This window comes from Pezoporus flaviventris, unplaced genomic scaffold, assembly GCF_033815535.1.
Source record: "Pezoporus flaviventris isolate CSIRO_AGI_PZ_B2104156 unplaced genomic scaffold, CSIRO_AGI_Pfla_v1 ptg000054l, whole genome shotgun sequence".
NCBI classification, from domain to species: domain Eukaryota; kingdom Metazoa; phylum Chordata; class Aves; order Psittaciformes; family Psittacidae; genus Pezoporus; species Pezoporus flaviventris.
The window spans coordinates 2,525,096-2,543,121 of NW_026892602.1; the positions used below are offsets into that span (position 1 = coordinate 2,525,096).

An 18,026-nucleotide genomic window follows, 5' to 3' on the forward strand; every position below is an offset into this window, starting at 1 on the left:
CTGTCCTGACAGGAACTAAGTCAGGATACAAAACAGTTGCAAATCTGAACCTGTTTTATTACGCAGAGTATGATATAAGAAGTGGGAAACATTACTCATTTAGAGAAGCTCTTGTTTCACAGTATTGCTATGATGTTATTTCTGACAGTTTCTGGGCACTAAGAAAACCCTTTTATATAGCCTACACGTTCAAATCACTAGGGGCGTTGGAGATACCAATTATAAATGTCACTTTAGGAAATACCAAACCTTTAGTTTTCAATTCCTTTTCCAAAACGTTATGTAGTTAATGACTGCGGATTGCTTTTGGTGCTGGTTTCTTCCTCGCTTCCTGTAAACATAATCTGCCCTCTGTGTTGTCCCTTGCTTTCTGAAGCTGATGTGAAGACAGAGGATGTCCTTGCCCTAAATTAAATAAGAACATGAAATAATGGAGAGGCAATTAACAGTGGGTAAACTGTGCTGCTAGTGTTATTCTTACCATTGCATCTTCTGTTTTCTGTCAGTATAAATATTTGTTTGCAAACCTAAATGTTCAGAAGAGTAGCTAAAATCTTTCATAAAGCTGAATTAACAAAAACTATAATTTGTATTTGATTAGTTTCTACTAATACTTGTTTTTAATATGTTAAAATGAAGGAAAAAACCCCAAACAAACAAGTACATTCTCCCTTTGAATCTATTTCTGTATAGTTTTTCCTTTTACCTTACCAAAATAACGGTTGATTTCCTGGAGGAAGGAAACATTCCCTGGCTCAGAATCCCTGAAAGCTACTTTCCACTTCTGTTCCTGCATGAATGGGTGTTATTTTGTGTTAATATCTTCTGAATAAATCCTGTTGCCTCTCCTAGCCTGGATTCTTAAGGAGCAGAGGCTTTTGAGGTCATGCTGCACCTATTCCCTTCTCTCCTATAACTTTTGAACCAAGTGGCTACTCAAATTTGAAAGAGTGATTGAGATTTTAAAGCTACTCGCATCATCAGTGTTGTAAATAGCCAGGCAGAGAGGTTGATTAGTGTCCAGCTGGAGGAAAGGTTAAAACCATTACTAGACACCAAGAGGGCCCTGTCAGGAGGCACACACCCAGCTCTTTGTAGGTTGTGTTCAATTCCATGGATCTGTAGGAAATTAAGCTTTCTCTGGAGTTGTCAACTGCTGTTCAACACAAAAAACTAGCGCACATGTGGGAAGTGTGGGCTGAGCACAGTGGTGCTGGTCTGCTTGGTCCCGATGGATCTCTGAGTTTTTCAGTACCTAGTCCAGAGAAGTGCATGGTCTGTGCTGCTGGGGGAGCTGAGGGATCTGGGGAGGGATGCCTGAAGGGAAGGCTCTGCAGTCACAAGTGTCCATGGTCAAAGAGCATGTCCCTGTGTGCAAATGTGTTTTAACTTCTTACACAAGACTTACATCACCTTTGTAAGTCATGCTTCTTGAAGGGCAATGTAACTTCGTAAACTGGAGACTTGATCCAGAGACCTTAAAATCCGTGGACCAGCTGTACCTGAAGAATGTTGTAAAATCTCTTTTGTACAGTCATCATTAAATTTGAAAATATTTATTATGTGTCAATATGTAATGGGGTATTTAGGATATTGTAGGTATGCTTGTAGGGGCCTCTTTAATATTTCTGTTTTCAGAGGCACATTTCTAACAGTAAGTCTGAATTTGCTTCTTCTACAGGAACCAGTCTAATGTCCGAAGAATGCACACGGCAGTGAAGCTGAATGAAGTTATTGTAAATAGATCCCATGATGCCAGACTTGTTCTTCTCAACATGCCTGGTCCTCCAAAGAATACTGATGGTGACGAAAACTGTATCCTTTCAGGCAAGGCCGGGGCCACAGCAAGGATCTTTCTTTGAATTCATTTTACCACAAATGCTGTCAAGCTGCAATGTGTGACAAAGTATCCATTCAGCGAAGGGTACTGGCTTTTTGGCACTGTTACATAGTAATTGCTAAAGTAAAAGTTGCCACTGGTTGCTCCGGAAGCCTCATCGGTTTAAATTCATTCTTGTCTATACTCTTTAACTTGATTTATTTATCAAGTTAAATCGGTTTAATTTAGTTTTCAGTAGTGGGTGTAGCAGATGTCTAAGGTGCATCACTCTGGGCAAAGTGATGTCTGAATCCAAGTGAACAGAAGTCCTGAAGGACAGGGCTCATTGCAGGCACATCTCATGCATCAGAATTCGGGAGCTTAGCTCCAAGTGCAATGCTCTGGTAAGATTAAAATTCAAACCTAGAGTGTTTCAGCACATAGAGGGATACTTGCACTGTGCCCTGAGAGCTGAGGGTTGTGATCTAGTGAGCTGGCCGGCATTGCAGTTCTCTGTCCACAGCTGTTCTTCAGTCTTGGTTTGCACTGTTAAATTATCAAGGCTTTCACTGGCCTATGCCAAAAATGTATGTCATGAATCACAGGCTAAGTGATTGGTTTCTTCTAAACCTAGGTAGAAGTAATAATGCTCTTTCACAACAGTGTGCTGGCTAAAGTAAGGATAAAAATATTCCTTTTAGCATAAGGGAGGTTTAGCATAAGGGAGCTGGTATAGTGCAGGAGGGATTTCTACCTTAAGATTATGGGTGAGGATGTTTATTGCTTCACCCTTCCTTGTGGAGGCTGAGCCACTGTGACTGAAGAATGCTCCATGGAATGTGGCTGGGAGGGGGTGTGGCTGTGTAATGTGGTGCACCAGCATTGCTGCTGGGTGCAGTTTTGGGCGGTGGCAAGTTCATTTTGGAGCTATTTGAAACTGGCTTTGTGCAACAAGAGGCAGCCCCTGGTCTTGTCTCCCAGAGGATGCCCCTGCAGCCTACCTGCTCCCAAGACCTTCCACAGAAACCCAAGACAGAGTAACCACCATGTATTTTGGGTTTTGATATTCTTGTTGTCCTTGACTTCCCCGAAACAGACATGGAGTTCCTTGAAGTCTTGACAGAGGGTCTAGAGAGAGTACTGCTTGTGAGAGGCGGTGGCCGAGAAGTCATCACAATTTACTCCTGATTTAGTAGAAGCTTCTAACGTTGGTCTACATTTACCATCTTGGTGGTAACGGACATTCCAGTTTAAAATGGAGAAGAAAAAAAAGGTCTTTTTGCCTAAGTTTCTCCTCATCCAGTCCTGTCCATTGTCTTTCCATTTACAACATACATATCTTTGGGGATTGCAGTCGTCTTGTTATACCATCCAATTAGCAATCTAAGTTAATTGTGAAGCTGCCACATTATTAAGTTTCTGCTTTGGTACTCCAGCATTTGTGCATGTAGTTTTAACACTAAAACCTATTTTTATTTTTAATCAGCACTGCTAAGTGCAGTATTTTTAGTAACTGTATGTAAAGTTAGGACTTGAAAGCCAGTTACTGTAAAAAGATTTTAAAAGCTTTTTATATTAGGTTCGGGAGCTAGAATTACATTACATAGCACTAGTTTCTGCTGAAGTCCAGCTATAAAGCATTTTCTAAGAGCACAGTAAATTGTAAGAGGGGATTGAAAAAGCTTTGTTTTTCTGGGTTTATTTCCAGAACTAAACTCTCAGTATTGGATAAGAATTTATACTTTTATTACATTTATTCATAGAGATTTAAATAAATTATGTTGATATAGTTGGAATTATGTATGTAGCTTGCTACAAACTGTTGCTTCTGAGACTTGAGGTTCTGTGAGGCCAGAGCCCTATTTATTTTTGTATTTATTTGTCAGAAATATTGGATAAGCAGATGCAGACTGTTTAGGATAGCAGAGATCTTACAATAAATTTTGAATTGGCAGTGGATTGAAGGACCAGTCCTGTGCACTTCTTCCATGCTTTGAATTTCTTGCAGACCATCCATCAAAGTACATTGAGCATGCTAGAGTCCCATGTGTAGAGCCAGGTGCTTTGCTGCACGCACAGCGGTGGGATTGTGCTTGCACTTGCACAAGCACAGGGGACCTGCAGTTTCATTGTTTGTTTTATGCCCTTAGATGAAAAAGAAGGAAAGAAGACCTGTATTAACTAATAAGTCTTCAGAGAGTTTCAAGCCCATTAAGTTGTACTTTATGTACGGAACATTGGTATTTTTTCAATAAAATATTGCATACACTTTGACCCATCCTCCATTCTGCGTACTGTGCCAGCTCCCTGGGAGAACACTGCCTGTTCTTCCTTGTGCTGTGGCACTGCGCTGATCTGCCTGCAGTGAGTCCTCTGGGTAAGGGGAGGGTGCTGGGTCGCTGTTGGTGTTCACCAAATGGTGCAGTGACTGCACAGTGGAGGCACCAGCTTAGGCTTTCGAGCACACTGGTGCTGTGCCCAACTGTGGGAAGGCTCCTGGCTCTGGAGTTACTGCCATATGCCAGCTGGAAGTCTGTGCCTGTAGACTATGAAACACTTGCAAGCTGGAGCCCCTCAAGATCTTGGGCTGTCTGCAAAAGCTATAATCTCATACAAGGGGCAGGGGTGAGCTAAGCTCCATGGGATGTGTTAATAGCAAGGAAAGAAAGGCAGGGATTGACACATTTCTCTGACCTGTGTGCTCTTGTAAGTTGGTGTGTACTAGTTGTGTCAATCTTGTGGTAGTACTCTTAGTTGTTTCCCTGATAAAAGCATGAGTGATTTGTCTATGAGACAGAAATCTGGGAAACTATCCAGGCATCTTTCTTGAATAACATAATAAAAAAATGCTTTTTATCAGTTTTATAGTTAAAGCCTAAGCTTGTTCTCTTTGAAACAGGACGTTCCTGATGGGAGTGAAATGGCATTAGTGCCTGCAGGACCCTGTAAGACACCAGACAGAAAACAACTCTAGGGTGCGCTCTTGGCTGTGTATTTTGCATTACATTTTTGTAACACGGGCTTTGCTTTTTTGGTTTTGAAACCCAGAATTCTTTTCACTCACACTTTAAAACCAATAAAAAGAATAAAGCTTGTTTATTTGTAAGTAATGTGCTATTTGTAGAGAAATCATTTTCACACCTTCAGTGTACAGCAATCATGATAGTTAACATGTATTTGCAAGCATTCATCTACAGGAGTAATAAAATTTATAAAAACTTTTATTCCTCAGACTTTTGTAGGTATGACTCTGTGATATTAACTTTCTTTTACCCAGTGTAAACCTCTAATCCACACATGCTGAGAGATGCATAGTTATTCTTTAGGAAATGTTATACATAAGGTTGACCTAACCCCACCTCACAAAAGCATTTCAGTGCCATCAATTACTTGACCCAAGTAACCTGTTAGTGTTTTTATTGTGTTTTAGACATCTAACAAATTGATTATCCTTACATACCTTAGATTACGGTTTCAAAGGTGATTCTATGCAGTGTGGATTAAAAAAAACAAGCCCTACTTCAGTACTGTGTGGACCCTAAGGGTTTAATAGTCTCCAGTTATGTAAGACCATCTCCCTATATAGAAGGTTTAGAATAAGTTCCTCTGAGACTTCACTTGCAGCAATGTGTGGAGTATAGGGGTGCATGTCAGTAAAAACTGGAAGGAGCATGGGAAGGGTTGTGTAAGAACAACATCAATGGAAAAAAAAAAAGTAATTTCTAGTTGAGTCAACTTTTGTGAGATTACCTAAATGGTGACCTCCAATTCGTGTCCCTATGCCAGAACTTTTTTTGGTAAGGAGATCAAACCATCTCAAAACACAATACAAAGTTGATTGATACCCATCTTTGTATATGGGTATGGATAATTCCACTTGAAACTTCCACTGTATTGTTTTAATAATTAGTTATTAGAAAAACCCTACGGTAGCACAAAGATGTCACTTTGCTTTATCTTTCACCTCCAGAAAACCTGCAAGCAAAGAGCTAGTTTACTCTGAGTAAACGTTCGCGGTACCGAGATGGCTGCCTTAGCCACGGAGCAACACGAGAGGGCACCAGGCTGCCTCTGTGGGGTCCCCATGCTTGAGGAAACCCCGCCGCAGTTACCAGCTTATTTGGGAATACATGTTGAGTGGTAATTTTTTGCGCTATTAATCAAAACAGGACTTCTTTGAATTCTAGATGCACTGATAGGAAATGAAACGTGATAAAACATTTCCATTTAAACAATACATCCTCCTCCCCTGTCCTCATTTCTCATTTTCTCATCTGCGTCATCCATAATAATGTTTGCTTCTTCAGTAGTTCTCTTGGGAAGGGAAAAACTGCCTCATGCTGTGCTCTGGAGGTCAAATGTTCTCATTCCATTCTGGAGCCGTTATTCCCCTGCACAGTCATTGGCCCTGGTTTGCAGGCAGATGCTGCAAGTACAAAGCACTTTCCCAGAGGGAGAGGTACCCCATCACTCTGGATCTGCTGTGTCAACCAGCACTGCTCAGAGCACTGGTGCAGGGCAGCAGGTGATGGGGGTTTGACAAACAGTTCCCATCATCATCACACTATTCTAAGCTCAGCCAGCTCTTTGAATGCCAGTGCATTCAAAGTTGTCCCTGCCAGTGGACAACTGACTAAATGGAGTCTGTGGTTGGCATTGTCTGTCCAAAATTCTCCATTCCTAAAATAGTGCAGGAAGGCTTCCTGCTGTTGGGAGAAGTGTCATGAGGGCATGTGTCTTTCTCTAGCTGGGAAAGACACACACCAGCATGGCAGACACTGCTCCCTCCTGGCAGGCCTGATGTTCATAGCTCCTGTCAGCTCCCAGAGCAAGCCTGTCCAGTGCCTCGAGAAGTGCTAGGCAGCCACTGCATTGACTATGTGTGATGGGCTAAATCTGTGCTGGGAAATGCGTGAAAAGCTGGGTAAACAGGACGATTTCAAAAGTAAAGGGGTACCTGGGTAGTCCTGTGTGGTACTAGGAGGTGTCCCTGACCTGCCCCTGCACAGGGCTTTGGCTGAGGTTCTCTTTCACTTACCAGCACCTCTTGGGGGACTCCCAAGACAACTCCCAGTACCTGACATCAAGAGGTCTGGGGCTTTCCAGCTTGCAGTGATTTCTGCTATTCCCTGGCAATGCCAGTTTCAAAGACATCACTATTAAATCAGAAATGTGGCGAGATGTGTCCATGGCCCACAGGTAGCACTGCTAATAGGTTAGTAACAAAGCTAGAGACTTCAGGCAGAGGTCTCAGACTTTTAAAGGTCTGTGTTGGATAAGAGGGCTGGTGATTCTATGACACAAAAAGAAATACAAGTGGGACTGTATACTGCATAAATCTTGTCCGTTATGAAATAAGTAAAAAATTGATTTAGCTGACCAAAGAAAGCATTTTTACAGAATTGCTAAAAGAGGAGAATACCAGTGGGTTCACTAATCTAAGCAAAGGCAGCTGGGATCCACGACTGGATATTCTGGGTTAGCTCCAACAGGGAGATGAAAGCAGCAAGTTACCATTTTGATGCATAACTCTCCAATGCTTGGATATTATTCAACTGTTTTCTTCCAACCCAACCCCAACACTGAAGTTTCAAAAAGTGTTATCTTTGTAAAACCCTTCTCTTCAGCAAACTGAAACAAGAGCTGAGGTGAGCTTCTCTCAACAGTTGCTGTTTCCCATGTGACTTAACACAGGAGTGTCTGAATCTAATGCACAGGCTGTGATTTACACTGAGCGGTTATGTATGACGTTGTCTGTGGTGTTGTTAATGCTAAAGATGTGTGGGCCCTCTAACAACTTAGTCCTCTTGTTGACACACAGTGTCAATGAGAGGCCAGCAGGACATAGGAATGGAAAAATAGTTTGTAGAAACAGAAAAAGGAATAAAGAACTCAAAGTCAAGAAGCGTATGAACTGATCTATATTGTGAGCTGTTTGCAGGAGTTCATTTCTGATTGTGTCTTACAGCTGTTAGGCTGTTACTATTTCTACTTGCCTGCTTTATATTGCCAAATAAATAGGATTTTCATGTAATATATCTGAAACAATTTCCTAAGTGTAATAATTTCATTCTGTTTTTAAATTTAGAGCTAATAAGGTTAAATACCTTGATTTGCTTTCTCTTAGATCAAAAAAAAACCCCACACAGTTAATAAGTTAATAGAGAATCAATTGCTGAGGCTTAAAAAACAAACAAACAAACAAACAAACAAACAAACGAAAAGAAACCAACCAACCAGAAAAAGAAAAGAAAAAACAAATAAGAAATTCACTACAGAAACCTTAGAGATTCAAATGGAATATGTAAATAGTCCCCATCTAAATAAGCTGCCTACAGTTAGGACTGAATGTATTTTTAGTTGGCTCCTTTCATGTCCTTTACCAAGGTCCACACAATCTGTTCTCACAATGTAACCCTTTGTGGTTATCTGCTCTTTTCTCTTTAAGGACAAGTACAATTAGCTTCCCCAGGGGCCAGCTGTGCTAGGGGTGAAGCATGGTCCTGCTTATTGTTTGTGAACTTTAATTTAACACAACTCTGGTCTTGTCAGAGTGGCTTCAGCTCTGTTTTTTGTAAAAGTTGAAAGTGGTTGGTTGGTCTCTGTTCATTGCCATTTTCAACAGCTTGCTTGAGTTTATAGAGATATTCCTCACCTCACAAGAGCTCATTGAAGTGGTCAGCCAGGCCAGCCAACTGAAATGAGCACACTGACAATAAAGAGCAGATGAGCTTCACGCCAGCGAGTCTCTTAGGTGTGTTCAGTTCAACTCCCATGCCTTGTTTTTGATGCACTAAAGCTAAAGCTGTGAAAGATTCTGCTGTGAGCAAAGCGTAGCAGTTACATGTCCCCAGGGTGGCTCACGGTTTCTACAGTGTATTTCTTTCTCTCAGATTTGGGAGCCCGCTCCTTTAAACAGGCAGGATTTACCCCGTGTCTGGGGGCAAAATACCCCATCTACTTTTTCCTTTCTGCTGACTGTTCTGTCAGTAAGTAATGGAAACTGGCGTAAAGTCCATGTCGTGTGGTAAACTGTGTGTGTTTCACCTCAGCTTCTGCACAACCAGGCTGTACATCTGGAGAATGCACACTGAGGGTGCAAAACACTGCCTGGGAAGTCAGCGTGGCTCCATCCTAATACAGCTAAATCCGATTCTGATGTTTGCATCTTCTGCTGTCTCGTGTACAGAATTCCTTCTGGCTTCCTGCACAGACTGCACCTGGGGTACAATGGCAGCCCAGAATGACTTTCTACCTTTGGAGAAAGTAAGTTACTCTTTCTGTAACAGTTAAAGATCTTCCACTCTGAAGGCCTCCGAAGGCTCCTTGACCCCTGCAGATGTAAACTAGTACAGAAAATATTAGCCTCCCATCTAAACCACATGCTAATTTTTAATATGCATAAATAAATGCTGTTGTTGAAAACTGCGTAAGACAGATCAAGTTAGTTGAAATGTGTCTCATGGCTGTAAAGATTAGCACTTATTGGAAAGGTGGTTTGGGGAGGATAAGTATGCAAGATGAAAATGCCAAGTCATAAGTTTTAGACCACAAATTAGGACATTAGACCGCTTCTGAGGTGACAGATTTATATTTCCACACTTTTCCTTTCCCTTTAGCTTTCCTCTAATACCAGAAGCGATACTCATTTTCCTGAAAACCTCATTTTGCATGAAGTTAGAACAAAAATGACAGTAGAAGAGGCAGAGATACTTTTTAATATTATTTCTGACTTACACAGGAGTAGCAAATCAAATAAAACTTACTGGGAGACTGAAGTTAGAGGTAGTTTTATTTATGTGTTAATTCACCTCTGCCAGCGAGGGCTACAAGGAGAGCAAATCCTGTTAGAATTCACAGTGCTGGTTTAATAGGACATTTGTGATTATGCCAAGAGTTTATTCTAACAGGAGCATTTGTGGAGTGGCCCTTTTCATACCGCATTTTAGTGCTGTGTGGTTACAAAATGAATGAATTTTGTGCATTTTTTAGCTGGATTTTATAGCTAATACACCAGTGTGCCAACATTTATCAATTACATTTAGTGTCTCAATCTAGTTAAAGAGAGTCAGCTCTCAGTGCAGAGTCTGTGAGGAGGAAAAAGCCACTCCTATAATCTCTTCAAAGTCTAACACGATTAAGAGACTGACCCTTCTCACACCAGGCTCAAGTATCAAAATCTAATTAGAATCTCATTACTAACCATATGTCCACAATCACATCCTGGGTACTACAACTTGCCTGTCAGTATTTTTAAGGAAACTCAATAATGTCTTTAAATTGGGCATGCGGCGGCAAATTTTCTTAGAAGCAGAGAAATCAATTTAGGGGAAAAAAAAAAAATTAGAAGTCGATAGTCCTAGCGATAATATGGTTAGAGAAAAAAAGTACATATTTTAGCAAAGTTGACCTCCTCTTGATGCTAATATTTCTTTTTCTTTGAGGAGTATCTCATGGATACCAGAATTGAACAAGAAATCGATCTCAGCTTTGTAACTGAAGAATTAAACATGCTTCAACCCCAGATGTACAGGTCATTTTGTATACTAGCATCATCAAAGAACCCGTCAGCCAAAGTCAAACACTCATAAAGCAATTCCAAACCTGCTGCATTAGAGTGCCAAGCCTGCTAGAGCTTGTCTTTTCATTTGTAAGAGAGGAAATCAGCAAGACATGGACAGTTAATTGCTGCTCTGGAGAAGTTCATCCAGAACAGCTTCTTTGTTTAGCCTTCTGCTTTCTTATGCCCTTCAAATATGAACTGTTGCAGCAGTTTTTATGTGGCTAGAATTAAATAGCAAGGGTTGCAAATGCACTCAGAAAGGCTCCTTCCCAGCTCTTTTATCATGATGGAGTATGGAAAATCCCTCTTTCTCCCCCATGAGTGCATCATAATTACCTGAGAGCTGTACTCCTGTCCTGCAATGCAGGAAAAGATATGTGGAGACAAATGATTTATAGGTAGAGCTTATAGTATTTTTGGTTGGCCTGCATAAAAGATGTGTCAGACAAATAGCTAGCTGGTTGTTATGGCTTAAAGAAGCAGTTCTTCTGCTGGGAATATACATCAGTTGTAAATAAGCTAGGTCATAGGCATATGATGGCTGTCACAGAGCTGTGAGCAATCAGCAGTTGTGCCTCCTGCTGTCACCGCTTCTGCTCACAGCTGTACTTAAATCCCAAAACCATCCTGGTATCCTTAGCATAGACTTCCTTTTGAAATATTTTCTCAGGCTCCTTTAAGTATATATATATATATTTTTTAGATGGACAGCTGCAGGAAAATGGTAAGTATGATTAAGTATACCTAGATTGTTTTCTCTAATTAAATCAATAGGAAAAAAATAATCTTATAGCTGAACAGTAAGGACAATGAATTGGGAGTGGAGCTGGAACAGCTCAAACAAGCAGGATTCTGTCTTTATACTTGGAAGATGGTAATTTACCCCTGCCAAAATACATGCTTATGATATATTTAGTGTGAGGACCATAATCAGAGCTGGCTGACACACGATTTTCACTTTATGTAAAAAACTTTTATTTATAAAAACATCTCCCAGACGGAGACAAAATAAAAAGTAAGACATTTTTTATGATAAAACTTTATGATTAACAAGCTGGAATGAAGTAAATTTGACAGCATCCCAGTCTGAATTGTGTTGCACTGAACCTGATATGTACATGGTACACACATAAATTGTCAGAGAACAACATAGATCTTCGCCAGAAGATTTTATGAGGAGGTTTGTTCCACAAAAATCACCCCTTTGACAGCCATTGTATCAGAAGAAATGATCTTACTGATATCCTTCCTTCAAAAAAGATGTCAAAACTCTTACTGGAGCTCTACAAAGTACAGCACTGTTTCTGGAATGCTGGTACCCACATGACTGATGGCACCAATCTCTACTCCTGTTGCACTAAGAGTTTAACTCTCCCCATTCAGACAATAGGGACAACTGCGACCAACTGCATTTCTTTCATGAAAACTGCAAAGAAGATACATAGATGTGAAATGATCAGTGTTAAAGGTGTCCTGTGAGGTGGTAGTAAGTCTGATTTGGGAAGGATGTACTGCTGACAAGCTATATGGTTGAAAAAATTAAGTTGTGAGACAAGTGCTGTAATCTGATTGAAATTAAAGATACTGAATCTAAAAGAGCAAAAAGAAAGATGAAGGAGGCAAACTCTGTCTTCCCCTTTATCCATCCAGCCTATCTTTTAGTAAATTCTCTTAGCCCAGTTACTGGATGGCAGTCAGAATGTGGCTGGTAGGAGTGTGCTCCTACCTGTTGAGAACAACTGTCAGTTATGGTGGATGCTTACAGTGACCAGAATTAAAGGTTGTGTAGGGTGGGGAGGTCAAAGGAAGGCTTTACTTCTATATAGTTTTTGTACAGTGTTGTCTCATTAAATCTGTGTAGGGTAAAGAACATTTATCCAACCAGGGGATGAGCTATAAGTTTCTGTGCTAATCACAAGCCTGTTGTGAACTTGGGTTTATAAACTAATATCCATCATCTACAGAGAATAGATGATACAGCTGTTGACTGTATTAAGAAATGAAGGTTTAAGTTAGATGTTCTAAAATTAGACATATTTTTGATAGAGAAGGAGACAGCACTAACAAACTCTGGTTTTGCTTTACTACTAAGTTGGCTCCAGGACTCTCGTGGCTTTTTGTTTTGAGTGGCCATATTACAGTTCCCAGATCTTCCTGAATCTCAGTTTAGACAGGAAATTGGAGTTTTCAGATTCAGAAGGGGCAGGATCTGCTCAAGGATACTGCCAGCAATGAAAGCAAGGTAGTGTTGCTTCCTAAACAATACAGAACTCAATAGACCTGTGAGCTGACATGTCCCAGAGATCTCATCCTGAATACCTAGCACAGCTGGTAATACTTCTTTAATGATGTCCATACGGAGAACAATTACATTAAATTCTGACTGATTTTTTTTGTTTGTTTTTGTTTTTTTTTTTTTTTTTTTTTACTTTTTCACTTGTAGCAAAGACTGGATCTTGCATTGAATAATAAACTATTATACCTCATTTGACAGCCTCATTAATGTGGGATTTCCCTCAGCTGCAGGAGCAAAGAATGTATGAGGAAGTTGTGAAAAGTCAAGTAACTTTTATAAGGCCAATAGGGTTTTTGCAATAGGGCTTTGTAGTGAAGAAAGAAACTAAGTGTGAGGCAAGTAAGGAGGACTCTGTTATGAGAGTAACAAAAGGGTGAAATCTGACATGCAGTAAAGAGCATTCTCAAACTTCATGTCAGCTGTTGTGACTTTTGTTCATGCTTAGCCCATCTGTGATAGACAGTTAATAGTACTATTACCTATCCAAGACACGGTTACGTTAACTTTAGTACTAATAAGGTTATTTAAGAAAAGGTAAAAGAAATTGGTGCTCTGGTCCCCTGCCATTAGGAACTTTCTACCACAAAGAATAATGGATAATTCTGGGAGGAATGCTAGCAGGACAAACTCCAGAACAGTCACTGAAGCCTGAAGAGAACATTGTGGAATAGGACCTTACAGTGAGTACATATATATGATTGCACTGATAATTTGTTTTGTTCTATTTTTTTCACTACTAGCCAAAGACCCTATTTCTTCTCCTCACAGGAGTCTTTGCATTCTACCTGGAAGCTCTCTCAGTGCATGCACAGAAATAGTCAGAGATACAGTTTCTGATAGCTTAGACTTGCAACGACCATGACCTTCTTCAGCCAGGGAATGCACTGTGAATATCTTCAGTTCTCAGAACAGGAAAGATAAAATAACTGGTTGATGTATTGAATTTAGGGCAGCATATTGGCTTGCCCAAAAGTTAGAAAGCTGTAAATTATGATAGGACTGAACTAAATCGAATTATTCTGTGAATGTGGGAATATAGGATGCATTCCTTTTAACCTGAGTTCTACATTTGAAACAGCTGGGGTTTTTTTTGTCTAGCTAATACGAGATGAGATCTAGTTCAAGAACTCTTTTCAAGCCTTCTAATTTCTAACCTAGATTTATTCCCAGTTTATAGCCACTTGGTCTCATAAAAAACTGCCCTTTAGCTTAAGTAACTTTTCACCCTCACTAGGACTTTTGTTCTTGGTACTATTTATAAATGACAGCAGAGTCCCATTGTTTAGGTTTAATTCAGCTATTTTTCCTAGGCTGGCAAGGTCTGTAGAGGAGAGTTTATGGTCTGGCTTAAAAAAAAAGAAAAAAAAAATAAATAAAAATGGGAATACCAACTTCACTGAGCTCCTAACGACAATTCATTAGATTTACCTGTGTTTGGTAATGCCATCTGACATAACACTGCAGTATGGAAAAGCAGTGAGCAATATTCATCTGACCATGTTGCTTGTGAGCTTTCTCAGTATCATACATTTTCCATATTTCCTGCTATACTATCTTGGACTTAGTCCTTGTTGCTGCTATTTTCTTGGGACTCCTGAATGAGGTCTGATGACCAGTGAGGGGATTGAAAAGAATTTCAAGACAAAGCTTTTGGAATTTCATGTTCCTCCTGATTCTCAGAATTTATAGGAACAATGAAGGTGTGTATTGCTAAGAATAAGCAGAGAACTAGAAGGAGGTAAATGAAGACAGCAGCCCTTTACCACCTCATGGAATAGAAGAGTTCAGACTCAGCTTTGAGTCAGCAGGTCAGCCTGCTGAAAGGGCAGAGGGATAAATGTTTCCTCATTGTAACGAGTTAGAACACTTCACCTTTGTCATTCTCACAAGGGATGATGTAGTATGAATGGCAATGGAGAAACTGCTACATCATAGGCCATTACTTAAGTCCAGTTTTCTACAAATGCAAGGTAACAATGTACACTCTCAGTGCACTTTGTCACACAGCAATTGTGGTACTAGGAATGTGGTGTATCTTCCTCAAAGAAGAGTGGAGACTCTGTGATGACAGTATTTCCTGGACTTTTCAGAAGTCAGGGCTGTATGCAGTGTAGCATATCCTTTGTGTAGCATTATCCTTCCCCTTCCAAAGATGCATGTTTCTTCCTGCTCCTCTGAAGTAAAATGGAAAAGTCCTGGCACTACACAGGCCTTCTTAAAGTACAGAGCCTGCTAGTTACCTTTCTGCCTAACTGATAGAATTGGAGAGCAGTCTGCCCTAACTGCTAAGAGTGTCTTTAGCTGACAGCTGTTGCTAACAGATGTGCTGCCTCTTTTATCTAGCTCACTTTCATGACATCTTGTGTGGCTGGGATCAAAAGGAAGAGCTGCTGAGTTAAAGATTTAATTTACATATCAACTCTGCAGGGAAACTAATGTAGGCCAGGAAATTGCTTTTTTTGTTTCCTACATCAGACCCTATCTTTTGATAATGTAGTAACCAGCAGGCCTTTGCTTGACTAACTTCCAAGCATTTATTTCATAATCTATTCCCATGATAGACCGTGTGCAACACTAAGGAAGTAAAAGGTGGCAACTTCTGGCTAAATGCTTAAGTTCTAGCTTGTCTTAAAAAAACCTACTATAACAACAAACAAGCCTCAATTTCTTTTCCAAGAGTAAGCAAACTGTATAAACAGTCTTGTTTTTCCCTTTTGCCTGTGATTAGAAGAAAACAGTAACTGCTTTAACTTAATTCCTTCAGCTTAAAAGCACAGGGCGAAATCCACTTCAAAAGTAGAAGACTCAAGCTTTTCAGTGTGCTGCATAGTGTGCACGAACAGGAGAAATTGCAGAATGTATCTGCTATAACTTGGTGTTATTTTCTCTTACAATATCTTATTCTCTATCCATGCTGTGGTGAGCTAAAAGACACAGTAGATTTCATCAACTGAATGTAAATTCTAAGGGGCTCCAGTGTAACAACTACACTTACTGTAGGAAACTTTCCAGCAATTGGAAGACTTGACAATATCAAGATTAATAGAAATGGTAAGCCATGTACTCTTGAATGGGGGTGCTTGAGTACAGACCATGCCCAAAGTACTCACCTTGTTTACGCTCCTTACTGCATCAATAAAACATTTCATGCTGTGAAAACAAATCTGTTTCATAGTTTGAGAATGGAGCAAGAAGTTGTCAAAGTGGAAGCTACTGTCAGAAAGTAACCTCAGCAATGAGGCTTTCTTCTGCTTGAGTTTGCTCATAGCTTGCTTGAGCAAGTGATACTTCAGTATATATACCCTTGTGACACTGTTAAAAGTGCTTTCCTTCTATGGATGTTAAATGATGCTCTTAGAGCACTGAACTAGGGCTGTGTTCTTTACTCAGTTCAAATGGTCTCTATGTAGCTGCAGCTCTGATGGCTGCAGACTTTCTCCAAAAGCTTGTCTGAAGAATAACCATACCAGGAGGTACCTTTTGTAGAAATAAATATAACCTTAATTTTCTCTTGCAGTTTGTGATCTTTTAGCACAAAATATACTTTGAGACTAGACACAAACAAAAAGCAAGTGCAAAGATTCTAATTGTTTACATAAAAAGGTATAGCAGGTAATTTCACGATGTGCTGCCCTTACTGCTTATAAGTTATGATATAAATAAAAAATATTTTCCTGAAAAATGGTATCAATAGCATTTTCCACCATGAAACTAGTCCGGAAGTCTGGTTTGTAAGGGGAAGCAGTAATTTTAATTTTGCTGATAACAGTTGTGCTAATGTTACTGATGAATTTGCAGTAGTAAGTGGCTATTTCTCATCTTCCCTCAATTCCCTCTGAATGCTGCAGTTGATACCTAGGCAGGCCTGTAGGTATTAAAAGAAAGTGTGGAGGGGACCCCTTCTGCCTTTCAGTTTTCTTTTGCACTGATAAATCTCATCTGCTGTAGACATGTTACCTGTGAACCTAGCTCCCTGCTGATCAAAGCACTTGATCTCTGTGGCTGCCTGGGAGGTGATAGCAGGGGAGAGAGAAGCTGTTGGGATACCTCACCCAGCGCCTCTGGCCAGCAGTGCCTCAGGGTGAAGGGGAGAGAATACCCACAAAAGGTGTGAAACCTCATTGTTTACTTTGTACAGAAGAGACCACTTGGAGAAGAACCAAAAACTACACTCTGAACTTCAAAAGATGGTAAATCAATTGCAGCTTCAGGTTATGAGGTGTGACCATAGGTGAAACGCTATGTAATGCTCTAGAAAATATAATTGATACGTGACTGATGCATCATGGAGTTCCCATTTTTTTCCTCATTTAACATGTATAACTGCAGCTACATCAGATACAGGTTTTAATTGAAATCCGCAGTTGTCTTGTATGGGGCAGTTAAGTTGCCAAATCTTGTCTGTGGTGGTGCTGCTTGTCTGTTTCATTGAAACACTCTTTAAATGCTGAGCAGAACATGGCAGATGCACTGGTGCAATAGAAAGGCTTGAGAAACAGTCTGAGATGGTAGCTGAGCCAAACATTTTGTCCGCCTACTTGTTTTAATCTATTCTGGAACAAGCACTGTGAGGGGTTAGTTTCAAATGATGGCAAGCACAAAGATTTGGTGCCATAATAGAAGATATTTTATATTTTATTATTAACAAAAAGCAGACTTGTGCATGCAGTGGCATTTTTGATAGCTGGAGCTCTGAAGAAGAGCATCAGATAATATAATTCAAACAATATGTCCAAATCCAGGGCCTAGGTTATTTTGGGATCTGTGAAAGTAGAGATGGCTTATTACTGAAAGGCAGAATCTAAAAGGTAGCTCTAGGTAAGGACCTGTTAATGTATTTGGTCGTAAACTATAACTGGAATTTCCCACACTGAGCTTATCATAAAGGTAAGACTAAAACATATACTAGCATGAAACACCTACAACTGATACTGCAGAAACAAAAGTCTTTAGGTGGTATTGATGGATGGATGTATGGTAATGGTTTATTGTTTTGCTTTGTTTAGTTTTGTTTTAATATTTACTGCTTGCAATTATAAGCCCTTCTTGGATAGTCTGGCTTGTTTTACTAGTATAACAGCACTAAGCTATCAGGCATGTTATTTATTACAACACGGTAGCTTTTCTAAAATAATTCTGTTGGAGTTTTTCTGGCATTTAAGCAGTTCTGCTGAAGTAGCTAGTTGTCTATGAAGTTGTTGGCTAGTAAGCCTTTTTGAGTTTGTTTTTAAGCATTTAATTAATGCCTTGAAAAAATTAGGTATGGAGTTAATGGTGTTAGAAGTCTCAGCTCTTATTTTCTAGATGATTTGAGTTGGTTTCAAATCTGGATATAAAAGCTTTTAAGT

General features: G+C 39.9%; 1 protein-coding gene across 7 annotated transcripts in view; it reads left to right on the forward strand.

The window, feature by feature from the left end:
- SLC12A4 (solute carrier family 12 member 4) overlaps window positions 1–4,087 on the forward strand; it is a 51,272-nt gene extending 47,185 nt beyond the window's left edge. For all 7 annotated transcript variants that reach the window (XM_061469018.1, XM_061469025.1, XM_061469019.1 and 4 more), the window contains 2 exons: window positions 1,682–1,815; window positions 2,916–4,087. In XM_061469018.1, coding sequence (XP_061325002.1) covers window positions 1,682–1,815; window positions 2,916–3,007 — 226 coding nt within the window. In that variant the 3' untranslated portion in view covers window positions 3,008–4,087. The remainder of the gene's footprint in view (window positions 1–1,681; window positions 1,816–2,915) is intronic.
- Window positions 4,088–18,026: the final 13,939 nt, after the last annotated feature.